Source organism: Furipterus horrens, unplaced genomic scaffold (assembly GCF_987537825.1).
Source record: "Furipterus horrens unplaced genomic scaffold, mFurHor1.1.pri manual_scaffold_4, whole genome shotgun sequence".
NCBI classification, from domain to species: Eukaryota; Metazoa; Chordata; class Mammalia; order Chiroptera; family Furipteridae; genus Furipterus; species Furipterus horrens.
In genome coordinates, this window is record NW_028327174.1 from 121,038,839 (window position 1) to 121,062,563 (window position 23,725).

General features: G+C 47.9%; 1 protein-coding gene across 3 annotated transcripts in view; it reads left to right on the plus strand.

Annotated features, from left to right (window-relative positions):
* Positions 1–23,725, plus strand: part of PHF2 (PHD finger protein 2) — an 85,120-nt gene that overhangs the window by 38,575 nt on the left and 22,820 nt on the right. For 2 of the 3 annotated variants that reach the window (XM_090274008.1, XM_090274007.1), the window contains exons 2-6: positions 6,461–6,546; positions 11,823–11,937; positions 17,356–17,516; positions 19,987–20,128; positions 22,667–22,853. In XM_090274008.1, coding sequence (XP_090130134.1) covers positions 6,461–6,546; positions 11,823–11,937; positions 17,356–17,516; positions 19,987–20,128; positions 22,667–22,853 — 691 coding nt within the window. Of the gene's footprint in view, positions 1–6,460; positions 6,547–11,822; positions 11,938–17,355; positions 17,517–19,986; positions 20,129–22,666; positions 22,854–23,725 lie in introns of those variants that run through there. The other variant, XM_090274006.1, reaches the window with a different exon arrangement.

The following is a 23,725-nucleotide window of genomic DNA, read 5'->3' on the forward strand; positions in this document are numbered from 1 at the left end:
TCATCAAAGTTGCAGGTACAGGCAGTTAGGTCTGGGAAGTCAGTTCTGAGGGTGTTGTTGCACCCCCATTAGGGGCAGGGGTTATCTGTCTGTGGTTATCCCCCTGGTGGGCAGCCCTGGCTGCAGCCTCAGCCCCTGACTATGGCCCAGTCCTTGGGTATCTCTTTCAGGTGAGAGGCGATGGCTTCAAGCTGTTCGGTGCAAAACAAGGAACCTACCATCCCCACCTCTTACTTTCCTTCTCAGTCCTGGGCTACCCATCACCCTCAGTGCGGGATGGTGTGAAGATGGAGCCCCAGGGGGCAGGGTATTGGCATGCACACAGTTAGGACCCCTGGGCCTCAGCTTTCTACCCGTCATGTGGGCTGTTCCCCTTCACCTACCAGAGTACAGTGGGGATTCAAGAACATGTGGGACCAGCAGCGGTGCTTGAGGAGACTGTCCTGGTAACCAGGTCTAAGGAACGCCCACTGGGGGTTTGTACTTTTTTTAAAGTATATTTTATTGACTATGATGTTACTGTTGTCCCAGTTTTTTTTCCCTTTGCCTCCCACCACCTGGTACCCCACTTTCCTCTAGCAATCCCACCCCCCCTTAGTTCATGTCCTTGGTCCTGCATGTAAATTCTTTGGCTTCACCCTTTTCTATACTATTCTTAACAGCCCCCTATTTTGTACCTACCAGTTAGGCTTCTTAGTCCCTGCACCATTTCCGCATTTCTCTCTCTTCTCCCTCCCAGTTGATAACCCTCCAAAGGATCCCCATACCTCTGTTCCTGTTCTCATTGTTTGCTTAGTTTGTTTTTGTTTTCATTTTTTAGATTCAGTTGTTGATAGTTGTGAGTTTGTTGTCATTTTAATGTTCATAGTTTTGCTATTCTTTTTCTTAAATAAGTCTTTTTAAAATTTCATATAATAATGGCTTGGTGAAGATGAACTCCTTTAGCTTTACCTTGTCTGGGAATCACTTTATCTGCCTTTCCATTCTAAATGAAAGCTTTGCTGGATAGAGTAATCTTGGTTGTAGGCTCTTGCTTTTCATCACGTTGAATACTCCTTGCCAGCTCCTTCTTGCCTGCAAAGTTTTCTTTGAGAACACAGTTGATAGTCTTAATGGAATTCCTTTGAAGGTAACTCTCTGCTTTCCTCTTGCTGCTTTTAAGATTCTCTCTTTATCTTTAACCTTTGGTATTAATTATGATGTGTCTTGGTGTGGTCCTCTTTGGGTATGGCTTGCTTGGGACTCTCTGTGCTTCCTGGACTTGTATGTCTATTTCCTTCAGCAAATTAGGGAAGTTTTCTTTCATTATTTTTTTCAACTAAGTTTTCAATTTCTTGCTCTTCCTCTTCTCATTCCGACACTCCTATGATTTGGATGTTGGTATGTTTAAAGTTGTCCCAGAGGTTACTAATCCTCTCCTCATTTTTTCATTTCTTGTTTCTTCTTTATGTTGCAGATAAGTGTTTATTTTTCCCTTTTGTTCCAACTCATTGATTTGAGTCCTGAGTTCCTTCTCATCACTGTTGGTTCCATGTATTTTTTTTTTATTTCACTTTGTATAAACTTTATTTCTTCTTTTAAATTTTGTGGCCAAACTCAGCCATTTCTGTGAGCATCCTGATAACCAGTGTTTTGAACTCTGTATCCGATAGGTTAGCTATCTCCTTTTTGTTTAGTTCCTTTCCTGGCATTTATTCTCTTCTTTCATCTGGGCCATATTTCCTTGCCACCTCAATTTGGTAGCCTCCCTGTGTTTGTTTCTGTGTATTGGGTAGAGCTACTTTGTCTCTGTGTCTTGGTAGTGTGACCTAATGTAGTAGATGTCCTTTAGGGTCCAGTGGCACAACTTCCTCTATCACCCAAACTGGGTTCTCGAGGTGCACCCTTCATGCGGGCTGAGTATACCTTCCTCTTATAGTTGAGCCTTGGTTGCTTTTGGCAGATCAATGAGAGGGATTTACCCAGGTCAGTCAGCTGCAAGGACTGGCTATGACCACTGACCACAACCTCCACCCTCTTTGGAGGCTCAGCTGTGCAGGGGCAGGGTGGTGGTGCTCCAGTGTGGTCTGTAACTGTCCACTGGGTGTGCTGGCCCTGAGGTTTCCTGGGTGGTGCAGGCCAAGGTTAGCCCCCACCTGTTTTTAGCCGGGGGTAGCCCTTCCTGAGCTATTTGTTCTGGGCTTGGAGATTCCCAGGTGAACCCAAGCTGTGAATCTAAGCTGACTGCTGTTAGTGCTGGGCCTAGAGCTCACTGAGGCCAGCTGTGGCTTCTTTGATAGGATTTAGGAAGTTCTGAAGAATGAGCCCAGACCAGCCACTCATATGGAAAAGCAGCTTGGGTGGGCCTGTAAGTTGGGTGGGACGGAGTCTCTAGGGACCTCCAAGGTGGGTCAAACAGTGTTAGCCAGGTTGATGGAATCTCAGATGTGGCATCAGCTTGCCAGCTTTGGGGGGGGGGGGGGGAGGCGGGGTTAAGAAAAGAGATAATGACCTCTGCTTGTCTTGATGCCAGGCACTTCAGTTTTTCCCTATATGCCACTGGTGCCTTTTAAGCTGCTATCCTGGTGCTGGAGCTCAGAGGGAGTGAATCTGAGTAGGTGAGTCCATGTGTGGATTCTTTAACAGGAACTGCCTGACACTCCAGCAGTTTCTTTCACTGACTGCTGGTTTTTGCAGCCAGACATAGTGGGGACTTATCTTCCTGGCACAGGAACCCGGGGCTGGGACTCCTCACTTCCAAGCCATCCCTCTCAAATTTTTACCCAACACACATGGGTGTGGGACCAGCCTGTCTGTGTCTGTGCCCCTCCTGTCTGTCTTGATGTATGCAGTTTCTTTAATTCTGTAGTTGTCAGACTTCCATTCAACTAGATTTCTGATGGTCTGGCTGATGGTCATTCTACCCTTTAGTTGTAATTTGGATGTGGTTGTGCCTATGCTGCCATCTTGACTGAATCTCTATGGGGGTTTGTATTTTAAGGTGTGTTGATATCCTTCCTTTGGACTGACTCAGAACTCAACCCCCATGCAGCCTTTAGATGAGAGTGGCATGCAGAGGCCTGGTGGTGGAGCCTGCCGTTTCCCCTTGTAGGGTCCTGTGGTGGGGCAGACAAGGGTACCTGATAGCCATGGGTATACATGGTCCCTGCTGGGGTGGAAGCAGACCCGTCAGAGAGGTGGGCTATCCTGAGGATCTGTCTGCTCTAGGAACTGCCAGTGAGAAGACAGGCTGGAGCTGCTGCCAGGTGTGAACTTGCGATGTGGACCCAGGGTGTGGATACAGGGTGTAGATGTTGGTTGTGGACCTGGCATGTGGAGGTGGGGTGTGGACAGGGGGTGTGGACGGGGGGTATAGACAGGGGATGTTGACTTAGGGTGTGGTCTTGGGTTGTGGACCTGGGATATGGAGGTGGGGTGTGGACTCAGGGTATGGATGTGGGGTGGATTCTGGGTGTGAACTCAAGATGTGGACCTAGAATGTGGACCTGAGGTGTGTACAGGGGGTGTGGACATGGGCTGTGGACCTGAGGTGTGGATTATGTGTCCAATTTCTGAACCTGACTGATCCTGACTATGGCTCCTGGTGGGTGTGTGCTGTGGGAGCTCATCACTTGCACAGCTGTGCAGCGCTCAGCCTGAGCCACTTTCATCCCAGTGTGATCACTTGTATCATGAGGCTACTTGATGGATGAGCAAACTGAGGCTGGTGGCCCAGGTTGGTGCTGTGGAGACAGATCAGCAGTAGTCTGGCTGCAGCTGCCCTCTTCACTATGCCTTCATCAGCATCAGTGTCACTGGTGTGATATGTTTGGTTGTGATCAATTTGTCAAGAGAAAACAATGTGGTGTTGTGATTGTAGTGAGCTTTTCATGGATTGGTGAGGGGAGTCTCTTTTCCACAGTAGCCAGGTGCTTTTTCTGTTCTGGCTCTGTGCTGATGCTCTGTAGGGAGAGGCCCTTGGTTCCTGGAGGAAGGGTAGAAACACTTGATTGTAGTTGTTATAAATGTTTTTCATATTTTGCCCTTGAAAGTTTGTTTTCATGATTTGGAGCACTTTCAGTCCATCAGTGTTCTCTCTGATTTCCTTTCTCATTTTTTGTATGTTTGTTTAGAAAGTTACTTGCATCATGAGAGCAAACATGTCTTCACACCCTGCTTCACAGTCAGCTCTTCAGACCGCTGGCATTTTATTTCAGTTATGTTCTAAGATGAAGAGTGAACTTAATGTTTTCAAAAACATGTGCCAAGGTCTTTCTGGGCTGCAGGGTCTGTTCCCAGAATTGTGGTATTGTGGCAGCTCCATAGGGAGGGTCCTGTCTGGGGCCCCAGGGCCTTGGTGGCCTGCAGTGGGTCTTGTCTGTTGAGTGCTGGGCCAGTGCCTTGGGTGAGGAGAGGAGTGTCCCATTGAACAGTGAGGAGATCTTTGGTTCTAGGCAGACAACTAACCTCTCATGCCTCAGTTTCCACATTGTACAACAGGGCTAGTAATAATCATCCCCGTTATTTCATGGTTGTTCCAAAATAATACCTCCAGGGCTCTTGCTGCCACCTAATACAGACTGAGCAGTCAGCCAGCATTAACAATGACGGGGTTTGTGGTGGTGATGACAGGATGGTGTCATGCTCAGAGGCCAGGTTCTTTCTCCCTTTTATTGAGATAAAATTCACATAACATAAAATCAACCATTTAAAGTGAATATTTCAGAACATTTCAGAGTGTTGTGCAACCATTTCCTCTATCTAGTTTCAAACATTTCATCCCAGAGGAGACCCCATACCGTCTAAACAGCCACTGCCCTTTCCCGTCTACTCCCTATCCCCAGTACAGTCAGTTTTCAGTCTAACATGGGCATTTTGTATAATTGGGATCATACAATATATGGTCTTTTATGTCTGGCTTCTTTCACTCAGCATAATTTTTTTGAGGTTCATCCTTGTTGTAGCATGTGTCAGCTCTCCATTCCTTTTTAAGGTTGTATAGTACTCCTCTGTATGGTTATACCACAATTTGTTTATCCATTTATCAGTTGATGAGATTTGGGTTGCTTTTATCTTTTGGTTATTGTGACTAATGCTGCTATGAACGTTTGTATAAAGGGATTTGTTTGAGTACCTGTTCTTAGTTCTTTTGGATATATACCTAAAAGTGGAATTGCTAGGTCATATGGTAATCCTATCTTTAACTTTTTAAGGAACCGCCATACTGTTTCCATAGAAACCACTGATTTTACATTTGTACCAGCCATGTAAGAGAGTTATAATTTCTCCACATTCTTGCCAGCACTTGGTATTTTCCTTTTTTTTTTAATTATAGTTATCCTGTTGGGTAGGAGGTGGTGTGTCATGGTTTTGATTTGCATTTTAGTGGCATACAGATGACTAAGGATGTTGAGTATTTTTACATGACCTTGTTGGCCATCTGTATCTCATTTTGTGGGAACTGTTTATTCAAGTCCTTCGCCTGTTTTTTAGTGGGTTTGTTTTTTTGTTGTTGAGTTAAAATTTTTTATGTATTCTGGATGCTAGAACCTTATCAAGTATATGATTTGAGCCCTGGCTGCTGTGGCTCAGTGGATTGAGCGTCGGCCTGCAAACCAAGTGTCGCTGGTTCGATTCCCAGTCAGGGCACATGACTAGGTTGCACGTCAGGTCCCCAGTTGGGGACGTGAGTGAGAGGCAACCACACAGTAAAAAAAAAATAAAAATAAAAATAAATATATATATGTATATATATATATATATATACATATATATATATGATTTGAAAATATTTTCTTTATTCTGTATGTTGTCTTTTCACTTCCTTGATAGTGAGTTTTTAGTGCAGAAAAAAAAGGTTTTAATTTTGATGACATTTAATTTTGTTGTTGTTGATGTTGCTTGTGCTTTTTGTGTCCTACCCGGGAATCCACGCCCAAATCCAAGGCTATGTAGATTTACCTTTGTTTTCTTCTAAGAGTTTTATGCTTTAGCACTTATATTTAGGTTGGTAATTGATTTTCAGTTAATTTTTATTTGTGGTGTAAGATAGGAGTTTAAGTTCATTCTTTTGATATCCAGTTGTCTCCACACCATGGTGCTGTCCCCCTGGGAGATTTGTGGCCATCCCTCATGGGGGTCCAGAGGGACCCTGACCATGGTTCAGAGATGCCCCCGATGAAATGACCCCCTAAGCCTCCCTGAGCTCTGTGGTGACAGGCAGTGACAGCTTTCATGGAGACAGGCCTGCTGGAACACCCAGTCCCTCCTGCATTGGCAAAGCCTTCCTTGCCCTACCTTCCCTCCTCCTTGTCCCCTGACTTGTCCCCATGGGCCACTATCCCCTCACATACTCAGCCCCATATGTACTCATACTGCCCCAGCCCCTCCCAAGAGTTGAGCAAGACCTGCCTGGGAGCTTTGCAAGGGAAGTGCTCATGGAATTGTTGCATGTTAGTGATGTCTGTTTCCTGCATTTCAGCTGTGTTGGGGTAGAAGAGGAAGAGGCCCCAGACATTGACATATACCACTGTCCAAACTGCGAGAAAACCCATGGGAAGTCTACTCGTAAGTACAGTGCCACATATGCCACTGGGATCTGATTTATTCCCAACCTCACTTGTTGGGGTAAAATTCCTTGGGTGGTCACATCCTGGGGCTTGGGGACCACTGCTGGCCTCCTTTTCCACCTCTTATGGCCTTGCTAGGCCCACTGCAGTCCTTCCTGATTAGCTCCTGCACTCACGGCAGCTGTGCAGAGACTCCATCAGCTCTGAAAGGCCTCAGCAGGGGCTACAAACTCCAGCACTGCAGAGGCCAAGCTTGTCTGAGACAGGGACATGATGCAGGGCTGTCCAAAGGGCCACTCAGCCCAGCCCTGCCCAGCTGACTGCAGCCATGTGTGTGTGTGTTGGGGGGTGGGGAAGTCTTGACATTTGCATCATGGGTATCTGCTCTCCTTCCCTTCTCCACCCCTGCAGGGAATCTTAGGCGATTTCCTTTCTCTAACTGTCTGCTGTTTGCCCATCCTGAGAGTTTTATTCCCCGACTTCATCTGGTGTCTTGGGTGTATGGCAGTTCCTTTGGGGGCTTCCCAGGGTACAGGTTCATCCAAAGGGGCTCTTATGTCAAAGGGGTTCCCATGTCATGGCTGGGAGGTGAACTCCAAGACTGAATTCACTGGGAGGTGTGGTGCTATGGTCTTTAGGGACGACAGGAGGGATTAGCCTGGGGACAAGACAGATGGCATGAGACATGTTAATGTGGCCTCTGGTTTCCAAGCTAGGTCAGGGGCTGCTTACAGAAGGTGCAGGCTGGACACTGGCCTTGGGTGGTGGTGGATCACAGCCCTGCTGTCGTGAAGCAGGGAAGTTTGCAATTTCTAACTTACCCTTGTACCCCAAGGAGTTGGCAGCACTGGTGTTTGCTCTAATTACCTGATTCATTTGTTTGTCACTGCTTTTCAGCAGATACAGGAGGTGACTACTACCCAGTGGGTTAACTGGTGGCATTTCTGGCACCTCCTGAACCACTGAAAAGGTCAGGGCCTGGGAGAGATGAACAGGTGGGGACTTGGGGGTTATACCACTTGACCCTGAGGGCAGGGCTGGAGAAAACATAGGGCTGCATCAGAGACCCCGTCTAACCGCCCAGTGGAGCCCAGGTTTCTGGGGAAGCACAGTCTTAGGGGGCTCAGGGAGGGTAGGGCCACCTCTGTGTGGTTTAGGGCTATTACATGAATCTGGGCTAGGACTGGGCTAGAGCAGGGTGCAAGGTGGGCCCTGGTGTGCACACACCGTGCAGTTTCTCCAACACCCCTGCATGTCCCCAGAAGCACCCTTCCCTGACGATGACAGCTTGTCTGCTGTCGGGGGGGTATGTGTGCCTTCCTCAGCCAGCCCCTGTCACTGTGCTCCTGGGCTTGGGCAGAATCCCAGTGTTCTCAGCTGCCTGTTATTGCCACTTAAAGTGGCATTTACAGCCAGCCACCCCCAGAGAGTGTGGGGGATGGTAGCCTGGTTGTGCACATGTGCACGTGCATATTCTCTGTGTGCATGTATGTGCACATGTGTGTGACTGTGTATTGTGTGTGCATGAGTATTTGCATGTGTGTGCATAGTGCATTGTGTGCACATGTTTGTACACATGCGTGTATGCTTTCTTTTTCTAATGTTATTGGTAGCCGTATGCCATCAGGGACAAAGGGTATAGGTTCTAGCATCTTCCACCAGGGTGTGTTCCAGATTAGCTGTCATTCTTTATTTGAAATGAGCCTGTCTTCTGTCTGGAGCCTGTCTGTGACACACCAGTTGGTTTTTGCCACATCAACTCAGTCACAACTTCCACAGCAAGGCCCCTTGGGGACAAGAGACCTCTCTATGTCACTGTGTCTCTAGGAGAGACCCCAAACCCATGGGCTGCGCTGGGGGCCCTCTAGGCCAAGGCCTGCCAGCTTTCCTCCGTTGAGTGGGGTTTGCAGCAGGCGTGGCAGGGGGGGAGGAGGAGCCCACAGGGTTCCCTATTCACATAAACTTGGTTCAGGGCCCCGTGGTCCCCATGGGAGCTCAGCAAGGAGTCCCCAGTGACAGTGGACACGGAAGCTCATGGAAAGCAGGAGGCATACCCTTAAAGTGGTTCTGACCCCAGTGTTATCTCTCTTTAGGTCTGTGACTGCTTAAGAGGTTACTTTACTCACTAATTTCTCACTTCGATCCTTCCTGAGGCTGGCCTCCCTGTCAGTGAGGTGGGGCATTGTTGCCCCCACACTCCAGGTGTCCCACTGGGCAGCTCTCCCCAGGGTGTGTTGTCAGAGAGGGATGTTGGGGTGCCACAGGCAGGAGGACTTCCAGCCTCTGGGCTTAGGGGTGTCATGGGCCCTGGGAAAGAAAGGAGACCGGTAGCTGGGGTAGCAGGGGGAGGCTGGCAGAGCTCAGACCCTACCTCGAAGCTCTGTCTCTGGCTGTTGTCCCCGCCCACATGCTCAAGCCATAGCATCAGGTAGGACAGTCTCTCTATGAGCTGCTCCTGAGTTGGGGTCTAGAAAGCCAGGTGGTCCAGAACTGCCCCAGCTGCTGGTCAGCACCTGCTTCTCAGGCCCAACTTCTGGGGTCATGTGGAGGTGCTGCCTCTTTCTCCTGCCCACTGCACCCCAGCATGTCCTGTCACTTGACCCCATGCTCCCTCCAAGATGCAGTTTTCTCATGTGCCCTCCTGGGACAGGGCACTTAATGCCAGGCAGTCTGCATCCTTCTGACTCTGCAAACCCTCCTAGGGGAGACCCTGGCATGACTGTAGCCTTGCTTTCTTCCTTGGAAGTGGGGCTTCCCTGGGACCACACTGCCAAGCAGAAGGAGGGGCAGATGCAGGTGCTACTTCAGGCATGCACAGGCCCTTCTGGGAGGACAGTGGCTGGAGAACATGGGACACACCCTCCGCTCCCCACTCCCCCCATCGCCAGCCTGGAGAGACTCACATGGAGTCCCCTCCTCAGCATCTCCCTTCTCCTCCTGCCCATCCCACCCTTGCCAACCCCCACACAGCACCAGGATTGCCTGTCTCTTATCAGACAGTGTCTGCTCTCTGCAGTGTTCCCTTCTTATCCCACCTCAGATCGCTGAATATATTGGCCCCCTCGTAGGTGGGGATCCCCTTAGAGCCAGTCTTGCCTTCCACTGGGAACAGGCAGGCCCCCCATTCATGGGACAGCCTGGATCCAGGAAGCTGGGTATGTGAGTTCCACTTCACTCCTCCTTTGTTACCTCAGGCCCTTTGAGAGGGGGGCAGCACCTTGTAAACTAAAGCCTTATGAACACAGGATGTCCCAGGGTCACTTCCTGATGCTCAGCAGAAAGGACAATGAAATTTAGGCTATTTTCAGAGTCAGAGTGATGTGGGCTGTGGTTGGGGTGGCGTCCCCCACTCCAGGGCCTTTCCTTTGTCATGGGCACCCTGTTCCAGCCCTCTGGGCTTTTGGGGAGGCTGGGATGATCTCAGGCCATCTGTTGTCCTGGTGACCCTGTAAAGAGGTGAGGTGCTTGGCAAGTGCTTGCAAATTTCTGGGGAAAATAAACCTGAGATGGGATAACCAAAGGGAAGTGTGGAGTTATCTGTGGCCCTGGCATTGCCCAGCTCTAAGGGGCATCAGAGGGCAGGGTGTGGGCTGAGCCCTTCATGTCTGAAGTTCATCACTCATCCCAGAGGCTCTGGATGGAGGGGCATAATGAGGTGCATGGGGAAGAGACTGTGGGCACTGAATTTGCCTGTGGACCCTGAATTTGCCTGTGGACCAAGCAACCATGAGAAAGAGACCTAAGCTTGTGCCCCACAGTGCTTCCCAAAGCAGGCATAGTGCCAAACACCATTCCCTTATTACATCTGACAAGGAGCCCAGGAGGCTGGAGCTAGTGCTCCTCTCTGAAAGATGACACCTAGGTCCCCGGGAACTTGCCCAAGATCACATAGCAATAAGATAGTGGGGCAAGAAAGATTTGGGCAGGTGACTCTGAGACCTTTGGATCTCCTCTAGAAGTTGCAGCTTAAATCTTGCCAGGTTTCCGTAACATCCACTCACACCTTGGCCATAGACAGGCATGACATAGTATCACCCGTTGTTGGAGATAGTTTCCAACTGGACTTGACGGGAGATAGGGAAGGGGTAGTGATTTGGAATGGAGGCCAGCTCATCTACCAGTGACTCGCCTCTTTCCCCTTCCTGCTGTAGGTAAAGCCTTCTCAGGCATGGTCATTGTCATTGGGCTGTCATCAACTGTCCTTACCCCCACAGCCTCAGAGATGATGGAGTCCCAAGGCACCCTTACAACTCCCTCCCCATCGTCATCTGGGAAGGATGGGTACCCTGAGGGCCCTGCCATCCATCCTTCATATCCAGTTTCATTTCTGTTGAGAGTCAACCTGTCTCAGACCCCTCTCCCCCAGCAGTTCTAAGGAATAGGTCCTCCTCACTCACCGAGTTACCTGTGGCTGCCCTGAACCCGGGGCCAGGGCCACAAGGAAAGCACATCCCTCCCTGGGAACTCACAGTCCATTAGAGGCGTGTGCATGTTTCTGTATGTATGCACGTGTGCGTGCACACGTGTCACAGTCTAGGAGGGGTGTGTTCATGCATGTTTGAATGTGCATGCATGTGTTGCAGTCCAGCAGAGGTATGTGCACACACTCATGTGTAAAAAGTCCAAAGTGTGTACCGATGCCCTGGAAGCACGCATGAGGACAGGGCTGCCTGAGGGAGTGGACAGGGTGACATGGCCGAGATGGCTGTGCAGAGGCATGTGAGGTGGGCACAGCCCAGGGCTGGGGGGGGCAGACGGTCACTACCTTGCCCCTGTCTGTGAGCTGCTGAGAGAGGAAGGTCCCAGCAGGGTAGTGACAGGGTCTGTACTATTTGAGGACAAGTCCAAAGGAAGAAGGTGTCCTGAAGGCTGACCTTCATGGAACCTTCTCAGGAGGTGCCTCTAATGAGTCCTTAGCAGACTGGGTGCTGAGTAGGCCGGGGGAGAGGGGTCTTGGGAGACCCTAGTTTCTGGGTACCATCCACTGAGCCATAGATTTAGGAGGTATAAGGTGGAGGTGGGAGTTGATCCAGAGGCTGAGGATGGTGAGGGCTCCTAACCATGTGATGACGCAGAGTAATGGGAGGTGTGAGAGGCTGGGTGGGCTGGTCCCTGGGGACCCCAAGGACCCTGAGGACTTTCCCTGAGGAGGGTTGAGTCTGGCTGCATTCACAACTCATTGGGTACCCTCCTGACTGGTTTCTGGAGGTGTGGGGAGGGGGATGCCAGGAGGGGGCTTATGCACAGTGCTGACCCACCCCGTTTTCCCCGCAGTGAAGAAGAAGCGGACCTGGCACAAACACGGCCCTGGGCAGATGCCTGACGTGAAGCCCGTGCAGAACGGCAGCCAGCTTTTCATCAAGGAGTTGCGGAGTCGCACCTTTCCCAGGTGGGCATTCTATCTTCCTGCTGCCTGCTCACTTCCAGGCCCAGTGCATGTCCCAACGGGGGGTCTGGACCTGTGGGCTTCTCTCCAGGCAGAGCATAGTTCCCTGAAACTACAGGCTCCAGCAGGGGGCTGACCTCTCCCTTTCTCAGAACCTCCAGGCACAGGGTGGGAAGCAAGAGACCCATGTCCCCACCACGTATGCCCTTCCCACGGGGCCTTCTTAAGGGAAAGGCCTTGTCTCCATTTTATAAATAAGGAGCAGGGCCAGTGTAAAGCCTAAGACCACCCTCCAGATGTGGCAGGTCGTGGAGGTGACCCTGGTATCCTTAGGTGGTCTTCTAACTCTCCCTATCCACTACACCCTTTTCCTGCATGAAGGCAGAGGGCACAGTCAGGGCTGCAGGAATGGCTTCTGGTGAGAGAGTGGCATGGTGACACAGGAGCTGCTCTGAGCCATTTCTCAGCCCTTCACACTGGATGACAGTGTTTTTTGTCAGATAATTCCACTCTCCGTCAGCCCGTTCTCTCCTTCATGCGTGGTTTTTGATGAGAATTCTGTGTCTTCAATGTCACTCTTGTCCTTGCTTCTTTATAAACAAGGTAGTTTTTCCCCTCTGGTTTCTTATTTTTCTTTTGTTTTTTTCCACCTTTCTTGAGATTTAATTCATATACCATACAAATCACCCATTTAAAGGGTACAACACAGTTGTCTTTGGTATATTTACAGATATGTGCACCACCATTTATTCAACTTTAGAACATTTCATCAGCCCTACCAAAACCCCATAATTTTATCACTCCCATCCCTCCCCCCTTCCCCCCAGTGCTAAGCAACCACTAATCTGCATTCTGCTTCTGTGCATTTACCTATTGTGGACATTTCATCCAAATGGAATCATACCATATGTGGCCCCGTGTGTCTGTTCTTTCACTGAGCCTAATGTCCTCAAGGTTCATCAACAGCATAATATGGACCAGTGCTTCATTCCTTTTTTGTGGCAGAATAATATTCTAGGCTATAGACAGACCCTGTTTTGTTTATTCATTCATCAGTTGATGGACATTTGGTTTATTTCTGATTTTTGTGAATAATTCTCTTATAACCATTCTTGTACAAGTTTTTGTGTGAATATATGTTTTCTTTCTTTTTTTAGAAATAAATATATTTAATTATTTCAGGAATTGCCAGGCTATTTTCCAAAATGGTTGCCCCGCTTTCCCTTCCTCCCAGCAGCATGTAAGGGCTCCAGTTTCTTGGAATCCTCAGCAGCACTCATTATTTAATATCTGACTTCTTTATTCTAATCATTTTTGTAGGTGTGAAGTGGTCTCTCACTGTGGTTTTGATTTGCATTTACCTAATCATTACTGATGTTGAGCACCTTTAATGTGCTTGTTGGTCATTTGTATATCTTTTTTTGAGAAATGTCAGTTCAGATCCTTTGTCCATTTAAATTATTTTTGTCTTTTTCCTATTGAGTTCCAAGAGTTTTTATATTTTTTATATATAAGTCCCTTATCAGGCATATGATTTGTCAATCCTTTATCCCATTCTGTGGGTTCACTTTTCATTTTTCTTCATGGTGTCCTTCGAAGCACAAACTTCTGTAATTTATATAACTTTTCTGTTGTTGTTTGTGCTTTTATTGTCATATCTAAAAATACTTTGCCAAATCCAAGATCATGAGGATTTTCCCTATTTTTTCTTTGCAGAGTTTTATAGTTTTAAGTCTCACAGTTTGATCTTGGGTACATTTTTAGTTAATTTTATCATAGAGTATGAGGTAAGGATCTAACCCCTCCCCCCTTTTTTTTTTGCTTGCAGTTATTAGTCTCTGTACAATTTGTTGAAAAAGACAATTCTTTCACTATTAAATGATCTTGGAACCGCTGTCAAAAATCTGTCAGCCATAGACATATACTTTTATTTCTGGATACTTAATTTTATCCCATTGATATCTGTTTATCTTTAGTCTTTCACTGCCTTGGTTACTGTAACTCTGTGATTCTATAGTAAGTTTTGAAATCGAGAAGTGTGAGTCCTCCAATGTTGTTTTTCTTTTTTCAAGACTATTTTGGTCATTTTGGGGCCCTTGCAATTCCATATGGATTTTAGGATCAGCTTGTGAGTTTCTATAAGGAGGTCATCTGAGACTCTGATATAGATTGTGTTGAATCCATAGATCAGTAGAATCAGAGTATGGCTATCTTAACAATGTTAGGTCTTCTGACCCCATGAATATGAGATATTTTTCCATTTAATGAGATCTTTTAAATTTCTTTCAACAATGTTTTGTAGTTTTCAGAGTATACTTTTTATACTTCGTTTGTTAAATTTATCTCTAAGTGATTTATTCTTTTGATGCTCTTATAAATATGTTTTCTTAACTTTATTTTCAGATTGTTAGTTACTACTGTACTGAAATATACAGTTGATTTTATGTATTGAGCTTATATCCTGCAAACTTGATGAACTAGTTTATTCATTCTAATATTTTTAGTAGATTTCTTGTTTTTTCATACACCAAATCATATCGTCTTTCCTCAGCTGTGCCCAGTCTACTGTTTTCCTTCATTTCTGTTGTTGTTTTAAAAAATTCTAGTACTTCCTTTTGATTCTTAAGAGTTTCCCATCTCTCTGTTTACATTACCCATCTGTTCTTGCATGTTGTCCACTTTTTCCATTCGTTCTCCTAACATGTTAATTATAATTATTTTAAATTTCCTATCTACTAATTCCAGATTCTGTTGTTTTTCTGAGTCTTGTCCTGATCCTTGATTTGTCTCTTCAGACTATAGGGTTTCTTGCCTTTACCATGCCCTGTAATATTTTGCTGAAAGCTGGGTAATAGGAACTGAGGTAATCAGGCATTCAGTGTGAGGTTTTATGTTGGCCTAACTAGGAGCTGGGCTGTTAATGTTGCTGCAACTGTCGGTGCCAGAGCATCGCTTTCTTCCTAGTTCCTGTGTTTTTCTCCCTCTGTTTTGTTTTCTTTGAGTTTCCCTACGAACTCCTTCTTAAATAGTCTTTGTCTTGCAGCTCTCTCAACTATACTTAACTATTATTATATTGTTATATGGTGGTAAGTTTTTGGAGAAGGGAAATGTTCTATAATTTAATAATTAAAGCTAGTGTTTTAGTGGGCCTGAGGCTCTGAGCTATTACCTTCAGAAGTATTTCATGGCTTTTTCTCTTCCTCTCTTTACCTGGGACAGAAATGCTGGGGGCTTCAGTTGTCTACTTGCTCTTTTCCCTGTCAGATGGGGGTCTGGTAAAGCAAGTTCTCTTGGAGGTAAACTTGATTAGGGAGAACATTCTGAGTATATTTAAACATAGTTACTTTTCCCCTTCCCCTGCTTAAAATAGGAGCAGATCTTCATCATGAGAACCTGTTAGAGTTCCTGGAAGTAAAAATCCATGAAAGTGTGGGTCTTCTAAAACTGGTCCATTGTGAATTTTTAATTATTAAGCTAATCCATACTCTAATTCCACACTTTGTCAAAAATTTCCATTTAAGTATTTTTTTTCCTACCAGTTACTGCCTCCAGCAGCTTCTGCTTCAGGTAAGGTTATCTTGGCTGTGATTTTTCTGTATTTGCCTGTCTCTCCAGGTTTTGGGATGGCTCTTTCTCCTGTAACCTCAATTATCTGATGACTCTAAGAAAAGTCTTTGGTTTTTAGTTTGTTCAACTATTTTCCTGTCATGAGGATAGGAGTGACGACTTCCTGGCTATTTATGTGTGAGATTTGAAACCAGAAATCTGGTTCCATGTTATTTTAACCCCTTCCCATTAATTGAATTTTTTTTTTTTTTTATTGCTGAGTTGTAAGAGTCCTTTACATCAGGGGTCCCCAACCCCTGGGCCACAGATTGATCCTGGTCCATGGCCTGTTAGGAACCAGGCCATGCAGCAGGAGGTGAGCGGTGGGATTCCAAGTGTATTACCACCCCACCTGAGAGCTCCACTTCCTGTCCCCCTGCGCCCTGTCTGTGGAAAAATTGTCTTCCACAAAACCGGTCTCTGGTACCAAAAAGATTGGGAACTGCTGCTTTACATAATCTGATTACTCATCACTTATCAGATACTTTCTCTCATTCTATAGGTTGTCTTTCCACCCTCTTGATAGTATTCATTAGAAACACAAAAATTTATAATTTTGATGAAGTCTAATTTATCTATTTTTTTCTTTCGCTGTTTGTACTTTTGGTGTCTAAGAAACCAGCGCTAAATTCAAGGTCATGAAGATTTATGCCTATGTTTTCTTCTAAAAGTTTAAAATAATTTTTAAATTTAAGTTTTTAAATTTAAAAATAATTTTTTAAAGACTTTATTTACTTTTAGAGCAAGGGGAAGGGAGAGAGAGAGGGAGAGAAACATCAGTGCATAAGAGATACATCGATTATTTGCCTCTCACATGCCCCCAACTGGGGACCTGGCCTGCAACCCAGGCTGTGCTCTGACTGGGAATCGAACCAGCAAGCTTTTGGTTCACAGACCGATGCTCAATTCACTGAGCCACACAAGCCAGGGCAGTTTCATAGTTTTAGCTTTTATATTTAGGTCTTTGACTCATTTTAAGTTTTGTATATGGTGTGGGGTCAGGGCCCAACTTCATTTTTTTGCATGTGGCTATCCAGTTGTCCCATGCACCATTTATTGAAATGACTATTCTTTCTCCCTTGAATTTTCTTGGCACCCTTAATAAAAAGCTGTTGACTATAGATGTTTGGATTTATTTCTGGACACTCAATTATGTTCCATTGAGCCATATGTCTCTTCTTATGCTCATACCACAGAGTCTTGATTACTATAGCGTTGTAGTGAATTTTGAAGTTGAGAAATATCCTCTTAATTTTGCTGTTCATTTTTAAGACTGTTTTGGTCATCTTAGTACCTTGCATTTCCATTCAGTATTTCAAGTTTAGCTTGTCAATTTCTGCAAAGATGTCGATGGATATTTTGATAGGGAGCATGTAGAATCTGTATACCAATTTATCATTGAGAAGGACTTTGTCTACATTTGCTGCACCCTCAGACCCCAGATCCACCCTGTGCAGGGTCTGCTCACCCATTAAGGGGCGGCAGGGGGTGGGAGCCAGGAGAACAAGGGAGGTAGGGGAGGATCTCAGCCCTAGTAGGAGGGATGGGTGCTCTGTGTCCCCATCTCCCACTCACCTCACCCCTGGCCAGGCCTCTCAGACCTTGAGGTTTCCATCCATGAGGAATTTCTAGGACCGTGCTGTCACTGTCCTGTGACCTCTGCGCGTGACACTGTGGGGAATCCGCCACTTGGGGCCATGTGAGATGTGTTATGGGAGCTCCACATCGCAGCCCTGAGCACCTGTCCAGGCCTGTCACGGTGCAGGGAGGCTAGGACCTTGGCTGATATAACCTCTGACCTGCACTTCCCCGCAGTGCGGAAGACGTAGTGGTCCGTGTGCCAGGCAGCCAGCTCACACTGGGCTACATGGAGGAGCATGGCTTCACGGAGCCCATTCTTGTTCCCAAGAAAGATGGGCTGGGCCTGGCAGTCCCGGCTCCCACCTTCTATGTCAGCGACGTTGAGAACTATGTGGGTAAGTGCCCCCGCTCCTTCACATGGCCACGGGCACCCAGGGCCTGCTAGTCTGGAGCCCTGGCTGTGTTCCCGGGCCATGTAGTGGGTATGACTCAAGGTCTCTGTTCTCTGTTCTAGGCGCTCTTCTTAGAGTTAGACCCCGTGTCCCACCTAAGTGGCATGTGACCCTGGCCCCTTCCCCTCTCAGTTACTCCAGCTGCAAAGTGGGGTCTCTCTTGGAGATCCCTTGATTCTGCCGTCTGCACATTCCATTACTGTTGGGCTCTTACAATGGTCATGCCAGGAAGGCTTGGCTGGGTGAGCACACTTCCCATAAGGCTTGTACGTTGCCCTCTTCAGGCTGTGCTGGCGGCTGTCCTTGCTCATCTGCCCCAGGATGAACATTCCCGTGGCCCAGGGCCACCTCTCTCCTAGGTCCCTCTGGGTTCCAGCTGTTGCTGTTGGCAGCCCAGTCTCATGTCTCCTGGCAGTTCCTAGCATTGCAGACACCCTCAGTCAGGACACTTCCAGGTGGAGGGAGCTGCCTGACTGTGCCGAGCCGTCCTCCATGAGGCAGCTGGCGTGGAGAAACCAGCACACACCTGGCAGTGACCCAACAGGGCTAGTAGCCACACCGCCTTGGCTTCAGGGTTCTCATGGTTGCCAGGGCTTGGTGTGTCCACAGGGATGCCTGGGTGGCCAGTGGGGGGAAGAAAGACCCTGAAATGGCAAATGGCCAAACCAGCACTGGCCATATGTGGGACAGGTGAGGGTACAGGTGCTGGGACTACAGAGGGATTGCTCCAGTGCCCACAGTTGACCTTGTGCATCTGTAAAGCCTGCCATCGGGTGGGCATGGGCACTAAATGAGACCATGTACATGCAAACCAGAGACCACATCCCTCTCTGGAACTAGAGCCCCCGGGGCTAGCCAACTTCTGGCAGGGAGGGAGAGGGATGTGTGCCAGGCCTGCAAGAGCACCTGGATGAACAGCGAGCATCTGGTGGGTGTCTCCCAGGAGCTGGGCTCTGTCGTCCAGGCCCCGGGCTTGGGTCTACCTAGGCTTTGCCCTGTGCACCACAGCTGTTCCACAAGTCTGAGAAGTCTTAGGGGCTTTTATTGTAAATGTCTTTCTTTCCCCTTAATTGTTTTATTATGGAACTTTTCACACACACAAAAAGAGAGGAGTCAACTGTGAGTCCCCACGTGCCCAGTACTGGCCACAAAACCACCAGCTTTCAGCTGTTTTTCTGTCTCCTCCAGTTTTTCCTGACTTCTCCCTCTCTGAGTATGTTAAAGTAAAATTCTGGCCCATCCCTCATGCCACCCATGACAACTGCAGTACACAGTTCTAACAGAAAGCATTTTTAAGAAATGTAATCACAATTCTGTTCTTGCATTGTACAACACAAATGATATTTCCTTAATATCATAAGACCCACTGTAATTCTCCCCAATTGCCTAAAAAAACACCCTTTTACATTTGGCTGTTTGAATGAGAATCCAAACAAGGCCACACACTGGGTTTTTATGTTCCTTCAAGTCTCTTTTCTTCTGGAACAGCTCCTTCCCCTTTTCTTGCCCTTGGTTTGTTGGAGAAATGGATTTTTGGTCCTGGAGAATTTCCTACATTGCAATTTAGGAAACTCTTACACTGGGAATTTGGCCAGCAACATCCCTGTGGTGTCATGTAGCATATTCCCTTGTCCCCAGCAGTTCCTGCACCACAGGGGGAGAAGCTTGCTCAGATCTGCATTCAGGTTGCCATCAGATCCTTCCCAGCAGGGGCACTTTCATCCATCTGGAGCCCTTCAGTGCCTGGCCATCCACTTTTAGGCTGTCCAGCCCTGTCACCCACAGAAACTTCCATCAGTCTCTAAGCTCGAGGACTGAACTGCTGTGGAGGACTGTTAGGAAGGAAGAGTTGGCTAATCTTGTCCTTTCTCCCTCTGTCAATTGTGAGTCTTGTACAAAGAATTTCCCTCATTGGTGACTCAGTTGTGCAAGTTTTCTTTTCATCACCAACGATATTTACCTGTACTTTCCCTCATCAACTATAGAAAACATAGGATAAATGTTTTCCTCTTATTTATCTATCTTCAGAATATTTTTTATCTATCTTCAGAATAATGAGTTGGTACCATAGAAATGCAGAAGGTTCTTGATTTTTTAATTTTTAAAGTATAAGTGTATGCCATGAATTATTTGGGAAATACACTAAAACATTGTCATTACTTATCTCAAGTTCAAATTTATGTAGAGTCCTCTGTTTTTAATTGCTGATCTAGCTGAGGCTGGTGACTGCACTGCACCATGGGGTCCTCCTGAGAACCCAGAGGGAGTGAGCAGGGCAGGGGTGTTGGGCACTAGTCACTGGACCTCAGCATGCAGCCCTCCTCTCAGTGCCCTCCCCCTCTGCTTGTCCAACTTCACGGGAGGCCAGCTCATCTTCCCTTGGAGCACTCAGCCTCCTCCACCACCTCCCCAGGCCCAGAACGGAATGTAGATGTGACAGATGTCACCAAGCAAAAGGACTGCAAGATGAAACTGAAGGAGTTTGTGGACTATTACTACAGCACCAGCCGCAGACGGGTCCTCAGCCTCACCAGTCTCGAGTTCTCTGACACCAGGTGAGCAGGGTGCGTGGGGCCTGGGTCAGGGCCCTTCCACTCCAGGGAGGCACGCATGTGGCAGGTCTCGAGGAGTATAAAATTGCACACGTAGCATTGTTTTGCTATTTCTTTTATAAAGTATGAAGCTTATGCATTGTGAACAATTCAAACAAAAAACTAAGAACAAGACACCAACTCCTCCTCTGGTCTGCCCATTCTGCTCCCCAGAGAGAACCATTGATAACAGCCTGGAGTACTTACCTCCAGAATGCACGTGCTCATGCATGATACACTCATGGCGCACGCGCACACACACACACACTGAGACACCAACACACTGACTCACTTATGCAGACATATCCACACACAGGTGTACACACCCTGTCCGCCCCCATACCACACTGACCCGCACACACATACTTGTGTACTTGCTCATGTGCCTACACACTTTAATTTGCACCTTTAGCACAGTGGGATCATGCTATAGCAGCTGCTCTGCTTCGTCCTTCCCAGCCTTAGCCACCCCGCTGTCACTCCCCCATCCCACCCCATGCTGGGGCCCTGCCCTTCTGGCTGCTGTTCCTGCACAAGGAATCATCTATCTGGGCCCACCTAGTTCCAGGCTTCTGTTGTCAGTTGGTCAGACCCTGTTCTCTCAAGACCACCTGCTCAGCCGTGCCCACTCACTGCCATGCTCCTTGCCCCCTCTGTCAAATCCCACAGCTCTCCAGCTGGCCCCTGGAAAAGATCTGGTATACACTCTACTACAAGATGTGATTTGATGATGGTTTAGTTTAAGAACAATTTCATTTTGGGATTATTTTCACCCTGCTAATTCTAGAAAGCACATGAGACAACAAAATAGCCCATGTGCAAAAGGTCAGGTAGAAAAAAAAAAGAGTTATCAAAAACCGCATTGAGAAATAGAACTATCAGGAGCCATAATGAAACGATGTAATTGGATGCTGGGTTTCATCTGAGCTTCCTGATAGCAAAGGCAAAAAGGAAAATAAGTTGGATAATAGTATCTGGAGAAAACAGCCTCTTGGTGTTCACAAGAAGGATTTTCTCCAAGGCAGAGTTCTGAGGAGTGGGTTACTTTGGTACCAAAGAACACACTCATGTTGCCATCAACTTGATTGGCCAACCTGGGCAGAGGGCTCTTCAGAGAGTGACTGGGAATGATAGAGCTAGGCCTGGGGTTTCTCCTTGGTCCTCTCAGATCTACCGATTTGCTGACAGAAAAATATACATCCTGTCCAAGGACAGTCAGAAGTGGGGGCGGGGTCACGTACACTTCAAACCAGGCCATTCATGGTCTTGGTGCCAGAGCTATCGAATGCCCTGGAATCATGTTCTATACCATTCAAGGGGAAGGAAGTATGTCTTTCCTTCAACAGTGCATTCTGTCCTTGAAGATGTCTTCTGGGCCTGCAGTGGCTTGGCCCAACCCCATGGACTGTCTGGGGCTGCATTCAGGGCATCCACGAGGGTCTTGTATCACCTTCCCTTTTCTCTGGGGGTCTCTAAAGGACTTCAGGGAGAAGCTGACATTGGCGGCAGGTTTTGTACCTAAGAAGCCAATAGCAAGGAAAGGAGGACGTTTGGAACCCTGTGGGGAGGTGGCAGTGGCCCCGCTACTGTGTATGGTGCACGGAGGGTTGTGAGCACCCCAGGCTGGTAGGGCAGGGGCCCCTCTCCTGTGGCAGTGCTGCTCCTCAACTGTGGAGGATCTGGGAGGTAGACACAGGTACAGATGGGCAAAGAGGGCTCTCTCTTGAGGGATGGAAGGGGATTCTAGCTCAGAAAAAGCCAGAGATTTAGAGAGGAAGGCCAGCGACTAAGGCCATTGAGCCCAGGGTGGCCTGACCTCAGGTTTGTGATTGTCTTGTTTGGGTGGTATGGCCTTCAGTGCAGAGGTGTGCTGATTCCGTCCTGCCCGAGGCAGCAAGGACGCTGAAACCGGCCCTCGGGGCAGCTGAGTGCCACTGCCCCGGCGCTGCTAAGCCGGGCGTTCTTAATGCAGTGTTTTGCATTTTATCCAGGACAGGGGCATTTAATTGAAGCAAAGGCTGCCTTCACCTTTTTGCACATTCCCTGGAAGTAAACTTGCTGGTCTGACAGTGACTTCTGGGCACCCTGTTGTCAGTGTTGGAGATAAGTGGCTTTTCTTTAGGTGACACCAGGAGACGTGAGAAATGATACTCACTCTCAGCCTATCATGCCAGCAGTGTTGGGACCAACCTAGGGTAACTCCCTGGATCTCCAGGAAGGGTCTATCTCCAGGGTGGGTGGTCTTCAGGACTCCTCTGTACCCATCTTTGGGTGCAGAGACCAGTGTTAGACACTTGCCACAGCAAAGCTAGTGTCTATGCTTGTTCTGCTTTCTATGAGCTTCCGTTTGCACATCTGTAGGATGGGAACAATGCTGCGTAGCCAGAGTGAAAAATGTGTGTGGGACATGAGTCTCAGAGCACCTTTCCTGCCCTGCCTGGGGCGTAACAAACGTGGTGACACTTTTCTACCACTGCTGACCCCTCTTGCTGTTCCTGCCAGAATGTCTACCTTTGTGGAGCCACCTGACATTGTGAAGAAACTGTCCTGGGTGGAAAACTACTGGCCCGATGACGCATTGCTGGCCAAGCCCAAGGTGACTAAGTACTGCCTGATCTGTGTGAAGGACAGCTACACCGACTTCCACATTGACTCCGGGGGTGCCTCTGCCTGGTACCATGTCCTCAAGGTGAGCCTTGGGGGCTCACCCCACGTTTGACCAGATCGCTTTTGGTCTGCAAGAATGCAGTCTTCATGAGCCCTAATGGTGGCCAACACTGGGAAAGACAAGGGACAAGATGTTTATTCCCCTGGAGGTATGGGGGTCAGAAGCAGCTCAAGACCAAGGTAGCATGCATGTGTTGCCTTTTTCTAAAGACTGAGACTCATGAGGAAATCAGAGGAGGACTACTGGAGTGTGACTGAGTGCCCAGTGGCTGCTATTATCCACGGAAGCGAGAGCAGTGCAGGGAAGAATTCCTGAAAGAGGGGACAAGGGAGCTTGTCCCCCTGCCCGCCCCCTTCAAAGGAGTGTGGGGAATGGGCCAGGGTGTGGGGGCAGGCTTCAGGTGCATCTGAGCAGCAGGGAGGGCTGGGGGCCTCTGGCTGGGGCAGGTAGAGAAACTAGGGAAAAAGGAAGATGTGAAAACAAACAATAAAGGCGACACTGAGCTTTGGGTTCAGCTGCTCTGCCTGGGTCTCTCTAGACTGAGCATGTCCCATCCTGCTTGCCCCTCAGTCTGTTTGTCCTGAGAGTGAGGGGCTCCATGTATTCTCGACCTGGTTTCAGCATAGGGTCTTCCAGGGCCTTCTCCTCTCTCCAGCTGAAACACGAACCACTCTCTAAAGTACAGCTTTCCTGTAATTCCAGTACCAATGGGGTCGCAGCTTTGTTTCCCTTGGCACACATGGTGACCCTATTGCTGCAGAGTTACGACATGTGAGGTGGCGAGGGTGCCCTGACTATGCCTGGGTTCTATGCCTAGAACCTTCTGAACATGCCGACTTCTGAACTGTAAAGCACGTGTGGCTCCAGTGGTTCAGGAATGATGGGCCTTGGCA